Source organism: Phaseolus vulgaris, chromosome 10 (assembly GCF_051622355.1).
Source record: "Phaseolus vulgaris cultivar YP4 chromosome 10, ASM5162235v1, whole genome shotgun sequence".
In the NCBI taxonomy this organism is placed as follows: Eukaryota; Viridiplantae; Streptophyta; class Magnoliopsida; order Fabales; family Fabaceae; genus Phaseolus; species Phaseolus vulgaris.
In genome coordinates, this window is record NC_143507.1 from 43130565 (window position 1) to 43148034 (window position 17470).

The 17470-nt window shown below is 30.9% G+C and overlaps 2 protein-coding genes across 2 annotated transcripts; one reads left to right on the forward strand and one right to left on the reverse strand.

The window, feature by feature from the left end:
* The first annotated feature begins 933 nt into the window (after positions 1–933).
* Positions 934–7360, forward strand: LOC137818809 (linoleate 9S-lipoxygenase 1). The gene is made up of 9 exons (XM_068622425.2): positions 934–1239; positions 2432–2712; positions 3083–3332; positions 4793–5107; positions 5233–5315; positions 5426–5533; positions 5626–5933; positions 6030–6293; positions 6457–7360. The coding sequence occupies exons 1-9, from the start codon at positions 1089–1091 to the stop codon at positions 7193–7195; spliced, it is 2499 nt and encodes an 832-aa protein (XP_068478526.2). The 5' UTR covers positions 934–1088; the 3' UTR covers positions 7196–7360.
* A 5389-nt stretch (positions 7361–12749) lies between these two features.
* Positions 12750–16490, reverse strand: LOC137818810 (seed linoleate 9S-lipoxygenase). Its single transcript, XM_068622426.2, has 9 exons — positions 16251–16490; positions 15745–16148; positions 15415–15664; positions 15063–15341; positions 14893–14978; positions 14704–14811; positions 14221–14531; positions 13866–14129; positions 12750–13755 (listed from the first exon to the last, which is right to left on the reverse strand). The coding sequence occupies exons 1-9, from the start codon at positions 16447–16449 to the stop codon at positions 13005–13007; spliced, it is 2652 nt and encodes an 883-aa protein (XP_068478527.2). The 5' UTR covers positions 16450–16490; the 3' UTR covers positions 12750–13004.
* Positions 16491–17470: the final 980 nt, after the last annotated feature.

Consider the following 17470-nt stretch of genomic DNA (forward strand, 5'->3'; position numbering starts at 1 on the left):
ATTTTGAATAACCTATCGTGAAACCAAACACCTACTGCAAATAAATATTTTTTTTTAAGATTGTATTTTTTTATGTCCAGGGTCCAATATGGAAAGACTTTCAGAGGTTTTCTTTGACTTTGTCGGTGTAAAAAAAATAAGAATAATTTTAGAAGTGATCCAACTATTATAAAAAAAATCGCATAAAAACAAACACTTTTTTTCAAAAATTTGTCGCTAACTTTCTATTAAAGAGGAAAACAAATAACTAAGATTAATACCTTATTCCAGTGTTCTAAAATAAAAGTTATAGAAATTCAAAATCTCTTAATAAAAAACACACAATTCAAAGAATAAGACATTGAATAGTATGTTTTTCTTATTCAAATTGGTGTTTAAAATTATTGGTTTGTATTAGATCAATAAAAAAGGAATAGATAGAAAAGAGGTTGGATTGAACAAGAGTGTTCCAGATTAGAGATAATGTTTTTGTAATTGAATATGATCGTAGATGTCAAACTTGCATCTCTTCGTGTTGTCTACTTTAAAGTTCACCATGCGAATAGTAGACTAAAAATGCCGTTGTCTTTATATAAGAGTGGATGTATTCCTAAACTATTTTGATTTTTATTCATTCTATTTTTACTAATAAAAAAAATAAAAAATTGAATAAGAAAAACAAGTAAATATTCCAAAGGCATAGCTTAAGTTGAACAAAAGAGACTTTGTTCAATAGACCGCTGTCTAAAAGTTTAAAACCTATGTCAGATCTAACTTTTTCTTTTACATACAAAGCATTTTAACTTCCCTCTGAACAGTGCATGTGGTTTATTTTCTACATCTTATATTATCATATCTGTCATTTTTTGTTTTTATGTTAAATCATTGTCCTTTCTTGTCATTTACCCTGATTTTTTGTGAGTGTTTTGTCACCCTCCATTCGTCTTTTTATGCATTTTCAGAAGTTGTCCTCAACAAAAAACTGAGTACATTACTCATAGCAGTAAATTATGGTGGAACTTGCTACTTATCTATAAATAGCCTCTTTGCAGGCACAAGGGTCTCCCACAGCATCTGTAGAAAGAAGAGTGTGCTGTGTTGGAGCAGTGATGTTTAAGGGCAATACCTCAAAGGTTCACCAAGTGAAGGGGACAGTGGTTTTGATGAGCAAGAATGCATTGGACTTCAACAAAGATGGTGCCACTGCCATCTTCAGCCCTGACTTTTCCATAAAGCTTATCAGTTCTAACATGGTTGATGGTTTGTTTCTTCCTTTTCTCATATAAATGTCAACATTATTTTTATTTAAATTATGAAAAAATAAATTCCAATATCCCCGTAAAATATTAACTATTTTTAGTCATTATACTTTTGAATTTTTTAAATTTTCTAAAATTTAAATTTTATTAAAAATAAAAAATTAAGTTAGTATTCAGTTTTCCAAATAATCAAATTCTATCATTCTTTTGACCACGAGAAATCAATATAAAAATCTGAATTTATAAAAATATGAAGTTATCACTACAAGAAAATCATGAGATAGAAATCCATTTTTAGAGACCAAAATAATTAGTTGCAATAGTAACTACATTAGAAATCACCTTAAAAACTAAAAGAAAATTTGGTTTTTAAATTAGTTTCTAAATTGATATCTAATTAGCAACTAATGTTTTTGCTACCAAATTTAGAAACTAATTTAGAAACTATTTAACAATAATATAAACTAATTTAGAAACCAAAATTTTTGTTAGTTTATAAAATGGTTTCTAATTTAGTTACTATTGTAACTAATTATTTTGATCTCTAAAAATTAGTTTCTATTTCATAATTTTCTTATAGTGTATATGACGCTGAGTTTTAGTGCTTGTTATGCCGGTAATTAAATATTTGTTTTTTTTTATCAGCAATAAATCAATAGAATAAAAGATGGACACTTAAGGGGTGTCCCAACCCTTATACAGTACCACTCTATAGTTAAGCTAACAACAAAACAAAACAGAGGTAAAAATATTTGTAATTTGTTTTCTCTTTCACATACATTTTTTAAAAGGGTTTGAACATTTCTAAAACATTTTTTTATTTAATTTATTCATTGTTAGTAAAAAAAGAATTTATTATCTGAAACTGGAATTTTAGTTATAAACAACCATTAGTATTATTTGAATAAGTATGATAACTAAAGAAAATCATTAAATAAAAACTAATTTTAGAGAAAAAAATAATTAATTGTTATTGACTAAATTAGAAACTAAAAAAATTATTAATTTTTAAATTAGTTTATATTATTGATAATTTATAAATTGATATATAATTTAATCAATATAGTAACTAATTATTTTTAGTGGTTAAAATTGATTTCTATTGAATGATTTTCTTATTGTAGATAAATAAATAATATGTTATCGAGATTAAAAAAATGTCTTATTTGAGTTTCATAATATTCTTTATTTAGGGCATAATAATGGGAAGGTTGGAAAGGAAACCTCTCGGGACAAAAATCAACCTGCTTCTTCGTTACCAACCTTGGGAGAGGGAAAAACTGCATTCAATATTTCTTTTAAATTGGATGAAAGTTTTGGAATTCCAGAAGCATTCTACATCAAAAATTTAAAGCAACCTGAGTTTTTCCTTGTGACTCTCACTCTTGACATTCCAAATCATGGAACCATTCACTTTGTTTGCAACTCATGGGTTTACAAAGCACAGAAGGATCGTATTTTCTTTGCAAACAAGGTAACTAAGTTGTGCACCTACCAAGCAATATATGAATCTGGTTTTTGTACTCACTAGGAAAATCTATAAACTCTATAATCTATTTCTTTGATGTATACATTGGTTTGGTAAGCTGCAGTTTGACCTAGCTATATGAATTAAGTGGCTAAAAAAAAAAAACATTAGGTATCGAGAGCTATCTCAACTCATACACATCACCATAAATTAATCCGAATTTGTTTGTATAAACTTGTAACACCTTAAAGTACTTAAGGTACTTAATTTTGATAAAGAAAAAGGTAATATATGAAATTTAAACCCTATAGTTTATAAACTTTCACAAAATTCATCCCTATTGTCTAAATGAAGAAATTCATTGAACATGTTTCAGACGTATCTTCCAGATAAAACTCGAACTGCTTTAAAAAAGTACAGAGAAGTTGAATTGAAAAGTCTGAGAGGAGATGGAGGAGATGGAAAAGGAAAGCGCCAAGAACATGAAAGGATTTATGATTATGATGTGTATAATGATTTGGGCAACCCAGACAATAGTGATGATCTAGCTCGTCCTGTTCTTGGAGATTCTAGTGCCTATCCATACCCTCGCAGGGGAAGAACTGGAAGAGACAAAACAAAAAAAGGTTAGGGATTATTTTTCACTTTAAAAAAATTATTTCCAAATTAATTTGTCGAGAATCTATGTATTGTCTCTGATATTCTTATTTAACTTGAATAGAATTGTTTGTATGAAAGATGCACCTATCTTCACAAAAACAATGTCAATATTCTGTCATTATGTGTGGTTATGTTATTACTAATTTGATCTCTTTTAGATATAATGAGGATGTTCAATATGTTTTTGGAAATATAGAGATGCTATTTTTGTTATTAGTAAGAAAAAAAATTACAATGACTAGAATTAAAGAAAGTAAATGTAGTATAGCAAAAGGTTATAAACATAAACCTGCTAGTAGGTATGTTTTTTTATTAAACACAATTGATTTGTATTAGGTTGACTAGGGGTTTATTTTGTTATTTGAAAGATGATGTCGTTTTTGTTTTATTGAGCTAATTGTTAGGTGTTAAGGAGGTATAAGGATTGAATCATCCTCTACTGATCTATATTTTTTTTTGTCGATAAACTCTTAATGTAACTCTTGTGACACTAATGTCACTACAAGAAAATCATGAAATAGAAACCAATTTTTAGAGACCAAAATAATTAGTTGCAATAGTAACTAAATTAGAGACCATTTTAGAAACTAAACAAAATTTTGGTTTCTAAATTAGTTTCTATTATTGTTAAATAGTTTCTAAATTGGTATTTAATTAGCAACCAAAGTTTTAGAAACTAAATAATTGGTAGTTAAAACCTTGGTTATTGCTAATTTGATACCAATTTAGAGATTATTTAACAATAATATAAACTAATTTAGAAACTATTTTTTTTAGTTTCTAAAATGGTCTCTAATTTAGTTACTGTTGCAAAATTCTATTTCATGATTTTTTTCTTGTAGTGTGTAGAGTTAGCTCAAGAGGATAAAAGAAGGAATAATAGAGTAAAAAAAAAACTCTTAAAACACTTAAAGACAAAATATCATTTAGTTACTATAGTGACTACATTGGAAACCATTTTAGAAACTAAAAAAAAATGGTTTCTAAATTAATTTATATTATTATTAAATAGTTTCTAAATTGATATTTAATTAGTTATCAAAGTTTTAACTACTAATTATTTAAATTATAAATTTGGTACCAAAAACCTTAGTTGCTAGTTAGATATCAATCTATAAACAAATTAACAATAATATAAACTAATTTAGAAACCAATTTTTTTTTTAGTCTCTAAAATGATCTCTAATCTAGTTACTATACCAACTAATTATTTTTTGTCTTTAAAATTGATTTTTATTTTATGATTTTCTTCCCGTAATTTAATAGAGTGTTTAAGATAAGACACTTTCAAGTAGATGGTCTTCTGTATTTTTCAATAAACTATCACAATCTAGAGCCAATACATCACAACATTGAAATGTCGTTACTTCTAATTGTTATTGTTAATGATACAATATTAATTTTTATTTATCTCCATTTCTAACAGACCCTAAGAGTGAGACACCAGCCAGCGGCGACACTTACATTCCAAGAGATGAAAAAATTGGTCACTTGAAGTCATCAGACTTTCTTACAAATGGAATAAAGTCCTTGGCTCAAAATGTCTTACCTCAATTTCAATCTGTAATTGGTTTAAATGCTGAGTTTGATAAGTTTAATGACGTTCGTGGACTCTTCGAAGGTGGACTTCGTCTTCCTAATAAAGACGCAATCAGCACAATTAGCCAAACACCAGTGATAAAGGAAATCTTCCAGATTGATGGTGAAAAAGTCAAGTTTCCACCACCTCATGTCATCCAAAGTATTGTCTATTTATATGTCACACCTATATATATATAAAGTAAAATAAGCTACTAGTGATTGGCATGGCAACAAGTATTTTTTATATTTAACATATCTAGTTGTTTTCCATAAAATTTGGAGCAGATGGTGAGTCATGGATGACTGATGAAGAATTTGGAAGAGAGATGCTTGCTGGTGTTCATCCTTGCCGAATTCAGCGTCTTCAAGTAAATAATGCTTTGTTGTTTATTAACTTGGAATGATTTGGTTTTCATGTTGAAATATATTCATTGTTTATCATCTTAATTTACTCACAATGTTATTTAATGCATCACAGGAGTTCCCTCCAACGAGCAAGCTAGATGCTTCTGTGTATGGTGATCAAACTAGCAAAATTACCAAAAAAATTTTGCAGATCAACCTTGGTAAAGTCACCGTGGAAAAGGTGAATGATATATATTAATTCCAAAGCAAAATAACACATAAATATTCATTTAACCATGACGCTGAATGATTATAATGATACTTGTTCAACAGGCATTGAAAGATAACCGATTGTTCATATTAGATTACCATGATGCATTCTTACCATTTCTGAGGAAGATCAATGACCTACCCAACACAAAGTGTTATGCCACAAGGACAATCCTTTTCTTGAAAGATGATGGCACATTGAAGCCATTGGCTATTGAATTAAGTCTACCACATGCTGAGGGAGATAGGTGTGGTGCTAATAGTAGAGTTATCTTGCCTGCACACCAAGGCGCTGAAAGAACAATTTGGCAATTGTCCAAGGCTTATGTTGTTGTAAATGACTCATGTTATCATCAACTTGTGAGCCACTGGTACATATAAATTCTTCCATCATGAATGAACTATCAATTTTTTGAATTTACTAAGTGGTTCTTAATTTATTTGGTTTCTGTATCATTTGATAACAGGTTAAACACTCATGCCATAATGGAGCCATTTGTCATAGCAACAAATAGGCATCTCAGTGTGCTCCACCCTATTCATAAACTTCTATCACCACACTATCGTGACACCATGAATGTTAATGGAGTTGCACGACAATCACTTATCAACGCAGGTGGCCTTATTGAGCAATCCTTTTTGCCTGGAAAATACGCTTTGGAAATGTCTTCAGCAGCTTACAAGAATTGGGTTTTCACTGATCAAGCCCTTCCTGAAGATCTTGTCAAGAGGTAATGTTTATACACAACTAGCTTTTAATTAATACTCTGTACTTTAGTCAACAACTCTCACTTGGAATTTATTTACATATATACTAATACAATATTTTAATTTACAATTTTTCTCCTGTTTGAGTTGTCAATAGTAAATGCTTTGTTTTCCTCCGTGATTCAGAGGAATGGCAGTTAAAGATTCATCAAATCGCCTTCAACTTGTGATAAAGGACTACCCTTATGCTGTTGATGGACTAGAGATATGGAGTGCTATTCTGAATTGGGTTAGAAAGTATGTCACCTTGTACTATGCTACAGATAGTAGAGTTGTGGAAGACACAGAACTCGAGTCTTGGTGGAAGGAAGTGCTTGAGAAGGGTCATGGTGACTTGAAAGACAAGCCATGGTGGCCAAAGTTGAACACTAATGAAAATCTGATTCACATTTGCAGCACTATCATATGGATTGCTTCAGCTCAACATGCAGCTGTTAATTTTGGACAATACCCTTATGGAGGTTACATCCTAAACCGTCCAACTCTAACCAGAAGATTGCTTCCAGACCCAGAAAACGAAGAATATGATGAGCTGAGCAACAACCTTGAAAAGGCTTATCTGAAAACAATTACAAAAAAACATGAGGCCCTTGTGAACCTTTCAGTGATAGCGATATTGTCAAGACATGCTTCTGATGAGGTCTATCTTGGACAGAGGGACAATCCAAATTGGACTGATGAAAAATATGCTCTTAAAGCCTTTGAACATTTTGGAAAAGAACTGAAGGATATTGAGAATAAGATCTTAGAAAGGAACAACAATTCAAGTCTCAGAAACCGTGTTAAGATGCCCTACACTGTGCTTCTTCCTACCAGTGAGGAAGGTCTCACTTTCAGAGGAATCCCCAACAGCATCTCTATTTAAGGAGTGTACGTGTGTGGTTTAATGTTTGTCCAACTTTATTGCTCAATATCAAATAATGATGTTTGTTTGTATCTGCATAATTGTCGGGTGTATGCTTAAGTAATGCATGGGGATGTTACGTGGTTCTCCATTTAATAAGAGTGGTATCATTTTGTGTTATGTTAACTATTGGGTTATATAAGTTTGGTATCACGGATTCTGAATATCAAATCAAATTTCTCTATGCTATGTAGATTTTTAACATGAACCTGTTACATGACTTTGAATTGGGTATCTAAATTTCTACCTCATAAAAAACAGAACAAGCTTCATTTTATTTTTCCTTGAATAATACTAATAATTATTTTACTTTGTTTTATTCTTTTCCCTTTTAATTTTTTTTGGGAGGAGGTGTTATGGGCTTAAAGACTTGAAAAACTAATGTTTATTGGTCCAAAATCTTTTGAGATGGTCATAGATGGAAAATTAAGCCTTAACATAGAAAAAAAAAACAGAAGTAAAATACTTATTAATATTTTTATTTTCAATTTATTTATGTATTTTGTAGTCTTTCAATAATTATTTAACTTTTTATTAATTTTAAATGAAGGAATAAAATTGACAATAGGATTTGATGCATTCAGTCAATTCCATTTTGAAATCCAAGTGAAAGACCAATTTTAGAGGGTTGTTTCTTTTGGGTTTTGGGTAAGGTGACAAGGCACATTTTGTTATTAAAAAATACATTCTGATTTTATAATATGAAAATGTATTTTTTAATATTTGCACATCCCGAATTATAGAATCTTGAAAGTGTTTATGATCCCTAAATAGATTATACAATTTAGAATTCTTTTTCTTTAAAATATATATTTTGGATTATAAAATTCATTTAAAAAAATGGAAATACCTAAAATACCTTTTGAATTCTATAATATGAAAATACCTTCAAGATTTCATAATTTAAAATATATTTTAAAAAAACTTATTTTAAATTATAAAATTAAGAAGGTATTTATAATTCAGAAGTATTTTTTGATTGTTGGGATCACCTATTTCGAAATAAAAAACATCAATAAAATCAAAATATTTTTTTAGACAATTTTTTCCTGCAACATATCAATTTTGACCTACACCCTATCATTTTTACAAAATTGCAAAACTATCCTTATTTTGTATTTGAAAATCCAAAATAGTAAATAAAATTCAAAAATAAAAAAATACAATCCGACAAAAAAAATCCAGAACACAAAATTAAGAATGTATTTGATAAAATGTATTCGACAATTTGAGGATATATAGTGGATACGCATACGAAGCTACTGCATTCATCCATTAGTCAGTTGCTCGATGCTTATTTTGCACAGAGAAAGTAGTTAAGAGGTCATGCTATTACACATAAATAGACCTCCTTTAAACAACTTGAATTTATTTTCAATTAAATATATAGAAACACTTTCCAAGGATGAAAAATATGTTAAATTGATGTTAAATATGTCCAATTGACATTGTACGAATGCAAATATATGGTTTTACCATGTTGGGATACACTATGAAGTCCTTTTGATGGTTATCCTCATACTACACCATTTGACTCGATAGTTATGCTCTTGAAATATATATTTGGAATGTGCTCACAATACCATTTGCCGAAGCTTGTACTACAACTGTTTGGACACAAGTAGACTATTTTTAACCTTTCCCTTTCCCACCATTTGAAAGTGATATAGTTGTTTATTGATGATTGCACTTTTTTTCACCATCTTATTACCAGTGTTCTGTTTTAATTTGTTGATAGTAAAATATCTAAACGTATTTATATTTTGTATGGTACAGTTGTTTTGTTGTTTGTCCTGGTGCACATGTTCTTCTATGTGGAAACACCTAATATTCACACACGATTTCAACATATTATAAAGATTTTTGTTGCTTTTCTCTCACTCTCATGTTTTTGTTCACAGCAGCGTATTAATGAAGCTTGTGCTGTTCTTAACATTTTTCCAAGTGGGTTGGTTTTATTGATTAAATATTTTGTGTTTTAGTGAAAATGTTTATTGGAGTGATAAATTATGCCTGTTTTTTTACTTATAAGAAACTTTGTTTTGCAAAATATAAGCACAATACTGTAAATAAAAATAATATATACCCCAGAGAACAATAAAAAATATTTGTTTCAGAAAAAAATATAAACATTGTTCCCAAACTTTCAGAAAATTTTGAACCTTTACAAAACATAGAAGGGATGTCCAAACCCTTTAAAAAAAAGAAAAAAAACTTATTAGCCTTGAAACCCCATTAACATAGTTATGATGGATTTCTCTCCCACTCAAAATCTCTCACTACATGAAGACACTAGAAAAATATACACTGGCAAGGAGTAGTTACAAAATCCAAAACCTGAACAACCCAAATATCTGACAATAATTTTGTTCATAAATAGTGATGTACTCCCCTTATCAATACTAGGCAGGGAAATGTAATTACTTCAACCACATAAATGTAATTTTTTTTTGAGGATGAAGGTTCAGCCATCACTCATTCTTATTAGGGAGAATTTTGGAGGATAAGATTGAGTCTAAAAAAAATTTGGCGAGAAGAGGAATTTGTTTGGTTAGCCGTATGTGTGACCTGTGTGGGGAGGAAGAGGAAATTACGTCCCACCTCTTTTGTACATGTAGAGTCGCTTGGTTAGTATGGTCAAAGTATTACAAGTGGTTGGAGGTGACATTGACAAAGCATTGCCAGCCAAAGTATACTTTTTGAGTTTTAAGATTAGTGGGATGAATAAAAACATTAATTAGACGTGAGATTGTGTGTGGGTAGCGGTGGTAGCTGAGTTGTGAAAATATAAGAATAAGAAAATTTTTAAAAGCTGCATGATAGACCATATTGAAATTTTTTCTATGGTGCAAGTGAAGGTATGGTCACGGGTGAATTCCAAAGCTGGTGAGGTAAGTTTTTCGTATTCTAACTGGTATCTTAACCTTTGATATGTATGAGATCTGTTAGAAAATGGTAGGTTTTTGTCGTATTAATTTTTGAGTTCTAATTTTTGTATGGTTTTTTGAGGATTGGCTTTTGATGGCTTTTTATAAGGATTAAGGTATCTTTGAAATACCTCAATTTAATTTATTTAATTTTATTAATAAAAAAACAATTAACTAATTAGATACCGATTTAAAAACAAATTTATAAATTTAGAAACTACGTTAGATAATGATTTTTAAGTTCATAGTCTCTAATTTAGTAAACATAATAAGTAATTAATTTTAGTTAATAAAATTAATTTTTATTTAAATTTTTTTAGTAATGATTGTTTTAGCAATTTTAATACAATAAAATTACTATAAATTAATAAGTGTATATGATTCCCCTATTTACTTATTATATAATTGATTTTAAAAAAATATAATTAAATAAAAAATAAACACTTACAAATAATAGTTGTAAATATACAAGTTCACAAAGTTTTTTTATACACTCAGTGATTTGAAGACAAGAGATTACATAGATTTTGAAAATGGATATGATAAATTTTTATTTTGCAATATAAGAAGGTATTAAAAATTATATATATAAAAACTGTAAGGATCTAGAAAATAACCTTAGAGTAGAAGTGGTATATTTTAAATGATACCTGAATATTTTATTATTAAAATGAAAATGACATATAAATAGAAAATTCAGTTATTCAGGTTTCATTTTAAAATAACCACCATCTCTCTAAAAGTTTCCTTTTTCCTTTCTCTCCCTTCTGACTCTGATCTCCTCGTTCATCAGTTTGATGATCAGAGTATACCGTTAGACTCCTGGCAGCCAAGACTACGAGACTGCCTGATCAGAATCTGTTATAGAGTAAGTTCAGTTTTGTTCCTCTTTTGTAAGATTCTGACTTCCTCGCCTTATCAGTTTGGCGATCGGAGTCTGCCGTTGGACTCGCAAACCTTATAAGTTTGCCGGATCAAAATATCAGATAGAGTAAGTTCCTTCTTGGCCCCTTTTTCTTTTGAGTTAATTTTGATCTTATAAGATTTTGTACGGGTTAATCTTAGATTTTGTACGGTTAATCTAAAATTTAGATAAGGTAGATGATGTAGAATGTATATAAGTTTGGAATTGAATGAATTACTGAATGTATTTGAAAAAGGTTTGTGATTATTTGTTTCTTGACAATTTCAGAGCATATATATTTTGAATATTTCTTGATGATTCAGTTTATGATGTCTGTGACAATTTTTAAAGTAAATTATGAGTTGATTATTTTGAGAGATATGTTGATTGTAATCTGAATTCTGGTGTTTTTTACATCATCCTTTTTATTAAATACTGTTGGATATAGTTGTAGTTGGAAGATAATTTTATTTTATTCTCCTTTTATTGTCTCTCTTTTTGGATAGTAAAACTTGATGTTATTTAAATACACTTTGGAATCCTTTTGATTCAAGACATTTATATGATTAGTGAATGAATTGTTGGGTGTTTTGGAAATTCTAAATGGTGGAATGATTTGATTGTTTGATGTGGAAGATTTTAATGTTTAGAATATATTTTTAATCAAAACATAGTATTTTCAGGAAAGAAAATACCGTGTTAAGATTGTTTAGGATGTGCATTGACTAGGGATTCGTCTAGAGATATCCTGACTCTCCTGAGATAATGAAATCATATAGATGAAGTTATTCAGGTGGTGAGGGTTGAAGGAGGTTCATATGAATGGGTAAGTAGAGTCAAGAGTCTATGTGTTATGAGTCAGTAGAAGTCCGACATATGAAATATGAATTTTATAAATGTAATAGTCACTTGATGGTTTGAGAAATCATATGAAAATTGATGAATTATGCTTATTAATTTAAAATTTGAATTATATCAAAACTTTTTATATAGATAGTTTACCCTGTTATTTGTTTGTGTTTGTTTCTTTATCTGTCTGTGATGATCGTGTTTTACACGGAAGCAGCTGAGATTGCAGGTAATAGAGCTCCTTAGTGAGCAGCGGGAGAATGAGATAGTTTTATTTGAATGCTTTGTTTTGTTGTTAAAACTTTTGATGTATATATTAAATTCCTATGAAGAGGGATATTTCTTTTGAGATGCACATATGAGAAAATAGTATATATTATTCGTAATTAGATATTGCTTGTTTTACTTTTATTTCATTATATATGGGTAAAATTTAGGATGTTTATTATAATAAAATTTCTGTTTTAATTTATTGATAGTAACATATTTCTGATAGTATTTATATTAGGTGTGGTACACTTGCTTTATTGTTTGTCCTTGTGCACGCGTTCTTTGGAAACCTTGTTGTGTTTGTCATCATGCAAACATACGTAACTTCACACTCACAATGCATTAATTCTCAAACCAATTCGTCCTTAAACACGTGATGCTATATAACTTTACAAGAACATCCTTAAATTACTTTATTAATTCTCATAAGTTTACAAGATATTTTATTAATTAACTTTACAAGATATTTTATTTCCTCTCTCATAAGTTCTAAAAATAATTGATGTTATAGTTGACATGAAATTAAATTAAATAAGAATTGGCAGAAAGAGAAAAAGCATAGAGATGACACTCACAAAACACATAACATTAACATTGTAGGATTAAAGTTCACAAACTACATAAGAAGGGTTCCCTGTGATAAAAGGAAACATGCTAATGAGCTTATTTATGAGGGTACAACAGCTTGACGAAAACAACTGTGACTTAAACAAGAACACACTGTGACTTAAACAAGAACACACAGAATGAGGCATGCACATAACATGCGTCTGTTATTGAAAGATAAAAACATAACAGAAAAGGAAATTCCATCATGCGTTTAGATAGAGACACTGTTAGGGATTCCTCTGAAAGTAATCCCTGGTTCACTCGAAGGAAGAAGCACAGTGTAGGGCAATTTCACCGGTCCAGTTCGGTTTCTAAGTTCTTTGTTGTTGTTCCTTTCAGAGATCTTGCTCTCAATGTCTTTCAGCTGTTCTGTAAATTTTTTGAACAAATCTTTTGCCTTTTGATCGGCAGTCCAGTCCAAGGTGTCCCTTTGTCCAAGATATACCTCGTCAGATGCATGCCTTGATAGTATCTCCATCACTGTAAGATCCATAACTGTCTGGTACTTTGGAGTAATTGTTTTCAAAAAAGCTTCTTGAGGATTCTTTATCATCTCACCGTACTCTGGAGTTCCTTCTTTTGGGATCCATCTTCGGCTTTGTGTAGGACGGTTCAGAATGTAACCTCCATAAGGATACTGTCCAAAATTAACAGCAGCATGAAGAGCTGAAGCAATCCATATAATGGTAGTGCAAGTTTCAACCAGCTCTTGAGAAGTCTTCATTTCAGGCCATTTTGCAGCTTTTAAGTCACCGTGACCCTTCTCCACAACTTCCTTCCACCATGTTTGTAATTCAGTATCTTTTTCAACTGCATCACCTTTTGAATAATACAGAGAGACGTACTCTCTTACCCAAATATTAAGAGCATTCCATATTTCAAGCCCATCAACAGCATAAGGATAGTCCTCTATCGCAAGGCTAAGGCCATGAGGGGCAGAGATATCCTTAACCGCCATTCCTCTAAATTAATCAAAAGAAAACAAATATAAGTTATTTTGGTAAGAAGGGTACCTCAATTTTCACCATCCACATGACACATTCATGTTTCTAATTTAATACTTTTAATTTACCTTTTCATGAGATCTTTTGGTAATGCTTGGTCAGTGAAAACCCAATTCTTGTATACAGCAGAAGACATCTCCATAGAATAGGGTCCAGGCAAAAAAGTTTGCTCTATAATGCTACCTGCATTTATTAGGGATTTCCTAGCAAGTGCATTGATATTTATGGTGTCACGGAAGTGAGGATGAAGAAGTTTATAAATGGGGTGAAGTACACTGAGGTTCCTGTGTGTTGCTATGGCAAATGGCTCAATCACTGCATGAGTATTTAACCTGTGAAAGACATCAGGAATGTTACGAAATTAAATTTATAAACATGTTTGCATACGTATGTTGGTAGCAGATGGAGTTGTTATATGTATACCAGTGGCTTATGAGCTGATGATAGTTGGTGTCATTTACAATAACATGAGCTTTGGCCAATTGCCAAATTGTACTTTCAACACCTCTGTCTGCAGGCAGCACCACTGTGCTCTCGATAACCGTAAAAAGACAAATACATGTATGTGATTTGCTTAATTCAATAGCAAGTGGTTTCAATGTCCCATCATCTTTCAAGAACAAGAATGTCCTGGTGGCATAAGCCTTTGCAGAAGGAAGCTCGTTTATCTTGGTCAAATAGGACATGAATGTTTCATAGTAATCTAATATGAATAATCTTCCATCAGCCAATGCCTGTGTCCACAAATTTAATTTCAATGGTCACAACAGTTAATTTCATATACCTCTGAATGACCATATACTAGAAAGAATATTTCCAAATCCAAGTACTTAAAGAAAATATTGAACTAGTTTATATTTGGAAGCTATCAAATTGTTGTGTTTAGTAGGTTTATATTATCATCACCTTATCTACTTTGACCCCATTCATGTTAATCTCCAACTTTTCTTTTGTCACTGCATGGGATCGAAAACAGTTGCAAATTGGAATCCATGGCGATGCGATATCCTCCTCCTGCCATTATTAAAGATGTCCAGTAATCAGAAAGAAATGGCAAAACAATAGAATAATTCAACATAAGATATTTGCACTTACTTTAAGAAGACGAATCACAATAGGGTTTACACCGGCAATCATCTGTCTTGCAAATTCTTCATCGGTCATCCATGAAAACTTGCTTTCTGTAAAAAATGATAAGAAAGAAAATAAAATTAAGAAATAATAATGTAATGTTACGTTGGAGTGGGAAGAGACTACTAAGTTACCTTGGATTATATGAGGTGGTGGGAACTTAAGGACACTTGGAGTAGCGTTGGCAGTGATAGATATGGGCAGATTAACGCCATCTTCATACAGTCTCTGCACTTCTTCAAAGCCATTAAATTCATTTGGTGTGGTCTTTAAATGTAAAGATAGGAGCAACGGTTCCACTCTTTCAGCTAAAGTTTTTGTTCCCAATTCAAGCAATTCTTTAGTCTTCACGTTACTGAAATTTTCATCTCTTGGCACATAGTAAACCTCGTCTGCTTCCTCGTATTCACCACCTGTCAAGACATAAATTAAGCTTAGAGACACTTTTTATCATCAAGAATTCAATCATGATAAAATGTAACTCACCATTGTTGTTATTGTGGATGAGTTTTCTCCCACTCCTAACCCTACGAGGGTAAGGATAGTTTGTGCCTCCAAGAACTGGGTGATCATGTTGTCCATCGCTGGTTAGAAAGCCCAGATCATTGTATACATCATAGTCATAAATCCTATCCCATTTCTCACGCTTTCCATTTCCATCTCCCCTTAAATTCTTCAACTCTTCTTCTCTGTACCTTTGTAAAGCCACTGGTGTCCCTTCACCAGGAAGATATGGCTGCAACACACAAACATATAATTTTCTCATTTAAATTAAGAATGGAAATAATTAACAATAATGCTCCTTATTTGACTTACAATGTTGGCAAAGAAAACGCGATCCGTTTTCTTGTGAACCCATGAGTTACACACAAAGTGAATATTGTTTTGGTCCTGGTGGTGGATAATGCTTTGGTTTTGGTCGTGGGGATGAATAACAATGCTTTGGTCCAGGGGTTTAATAAGGGGTTGAATAAGGGGTTGAATAATGATTTTGTCGTGGTGTTGAGTTGTTGGAGTTGGATATTCAAGAGTGAGACTAACAAGGAAGAACTCATCATTCATTAGGTTTGTTACGTAGAATGCTCCTGGAATTCCCATATCATTATCATCCCATTCAAAATAAATGTCGAATGCCTCCTCTGTGCCCCCCAAGCTTCGTAACACAGAAACATTATTCTCCAAATAGCTATCCTTTCCAACTTTCCCAGCCACATTTTTTTCTGCAAGATGCAAATGAATCAAAATCCAAAAAAACATAAGTATTTTTTGAAGCATTGATGATATGAAAAGTTTTATTCTGATAAGAAAGAGAGAAGACTAACGATTCTCTGACTTGGTACGACTAATCAACTTGAAAGACACAGATTTAGTGATATCTTCGACTGAAGAGTTGATTAGGTTGAAGCCAGTGCCAACGAGACCATTGACGTTGGTTAGGGTTTCAACCAGACTCTTCCGAATCAACACCACCCTCCCCTTCACCAACTTCCCCTTCACCACTATTGAACTCAATGAACTCATGCTTATGAATCTCAGATATTTCAGACTACTGAGTTGTGAGTTGTGAGGAAGACAAGCCCTTAATCTCACCTATTTATACACCAAACTCTGTCATGCTTCCATTACTCTTCTTATACACTGATAGAGAAAGGAACAGAAAAGTTGGTGAGACGTCACCCATATCCTTCATACTCCCAACAACAAATTTAAGTTCAAGTGATAAATTATGTTTGCTTTTTTTTAACAAAATTTGTTTCACAAATTATAATCACAATACTGTAAATAAAAATAATATATATCCCAGTCAACACAACAAAATTTATGACAGAAATCTAAAATTCTTCTTCTTGTGTAGGAAATATTGCACAGTAATTAATGAAAGATATTTCCTAAAATTTCAATATTTTTGAAATAAATTTAAACAGATTTTGTATAGTATGAATATCCCAATTAGTCATAAGATACATTAAATATATTTCTTTTTCAAGAGTCGTACATACATTATCAGTTTCACACCTTGCTAAAGTCCTTTGTAATGAAAATTGGGTTAAATTTGTTTGTAGTACCGTACAATAATACGAACTTAATTTATTTTTTTCCTTATAGACCATCGAAATGATTATTAGATTATCAGTTTCACACTTTGTTAAAATCTCTTATAATAAACATTAATATTTAGGTTAATGGCAATTTTTAGGAAATGTTTTATTAATTATATGTTTCAAAATATACTAAATCAGAACAATTAATGATACTCAGTATTATTATTTTGGTGACAATAGTAATAAACTATTAAAGATTTTTTTTTATTTAAATCGTTCAAGGAAAGAAAGAAAAAGAATGGTGTAACTGACTTTGGTTTTCAAGAAATATTTGGCCTATTTAATTTCTAAATTGTTTCTCAAAAGCTTAAGCAATTAACTCATGTATGACATGTTCATAAAGTTATGTTGAAAAGAATTGTATAATGGAGTATTTGGAATAATAGGAATGGGGTTATTTTGAAGAGGGTAGGGTTTCTGGTCATAGATGAAGAGAAAAA

Coding starts and splice junctions, on each gene's coding strand:
- LOC137818809 (XM_068622425.2), top strand. CDS start 1,089: ATGTTTAAGGGCAATACCTCAAAGGTTCACCAAGTGAAGGGGACAGTG. Junction 5,534..5,625: donor GTAAAGTCACCGTGGAAAAG/GTGAATGATATA, acceptor CTTGTTCAACAG/GCATTGAAAGATAACCGATT. Junction 6,294..6,456: donor CCTGAAGATCTTGTCAAGAG/GTAATGTTTATA, acceptor TCCGTGATTCAG/AGGAATGGCAGTTAAAGATT.
- LOC137818810 (XM_068622426.2), bottom strand. CDS start 16,449: ATGAGTTCATTGAGTTCAATAGTGGTGAAGGGGAAGTTGGTGAAGGGG. Junction 14,812..14,892: donor TTGTGATTCGTCTTCTTAAA/GTAAGTGCAAAT, acceptor TAATAATGGCAG/GAGGAGGATATCGCATCGCC. Junction 13,756..13,865: donor CCAAAAGATCTCATGAAAAG/GTAAATTAAAAG, acceptor TGATTAATTTAG/AGGAATGGCGGTTAAGGATA.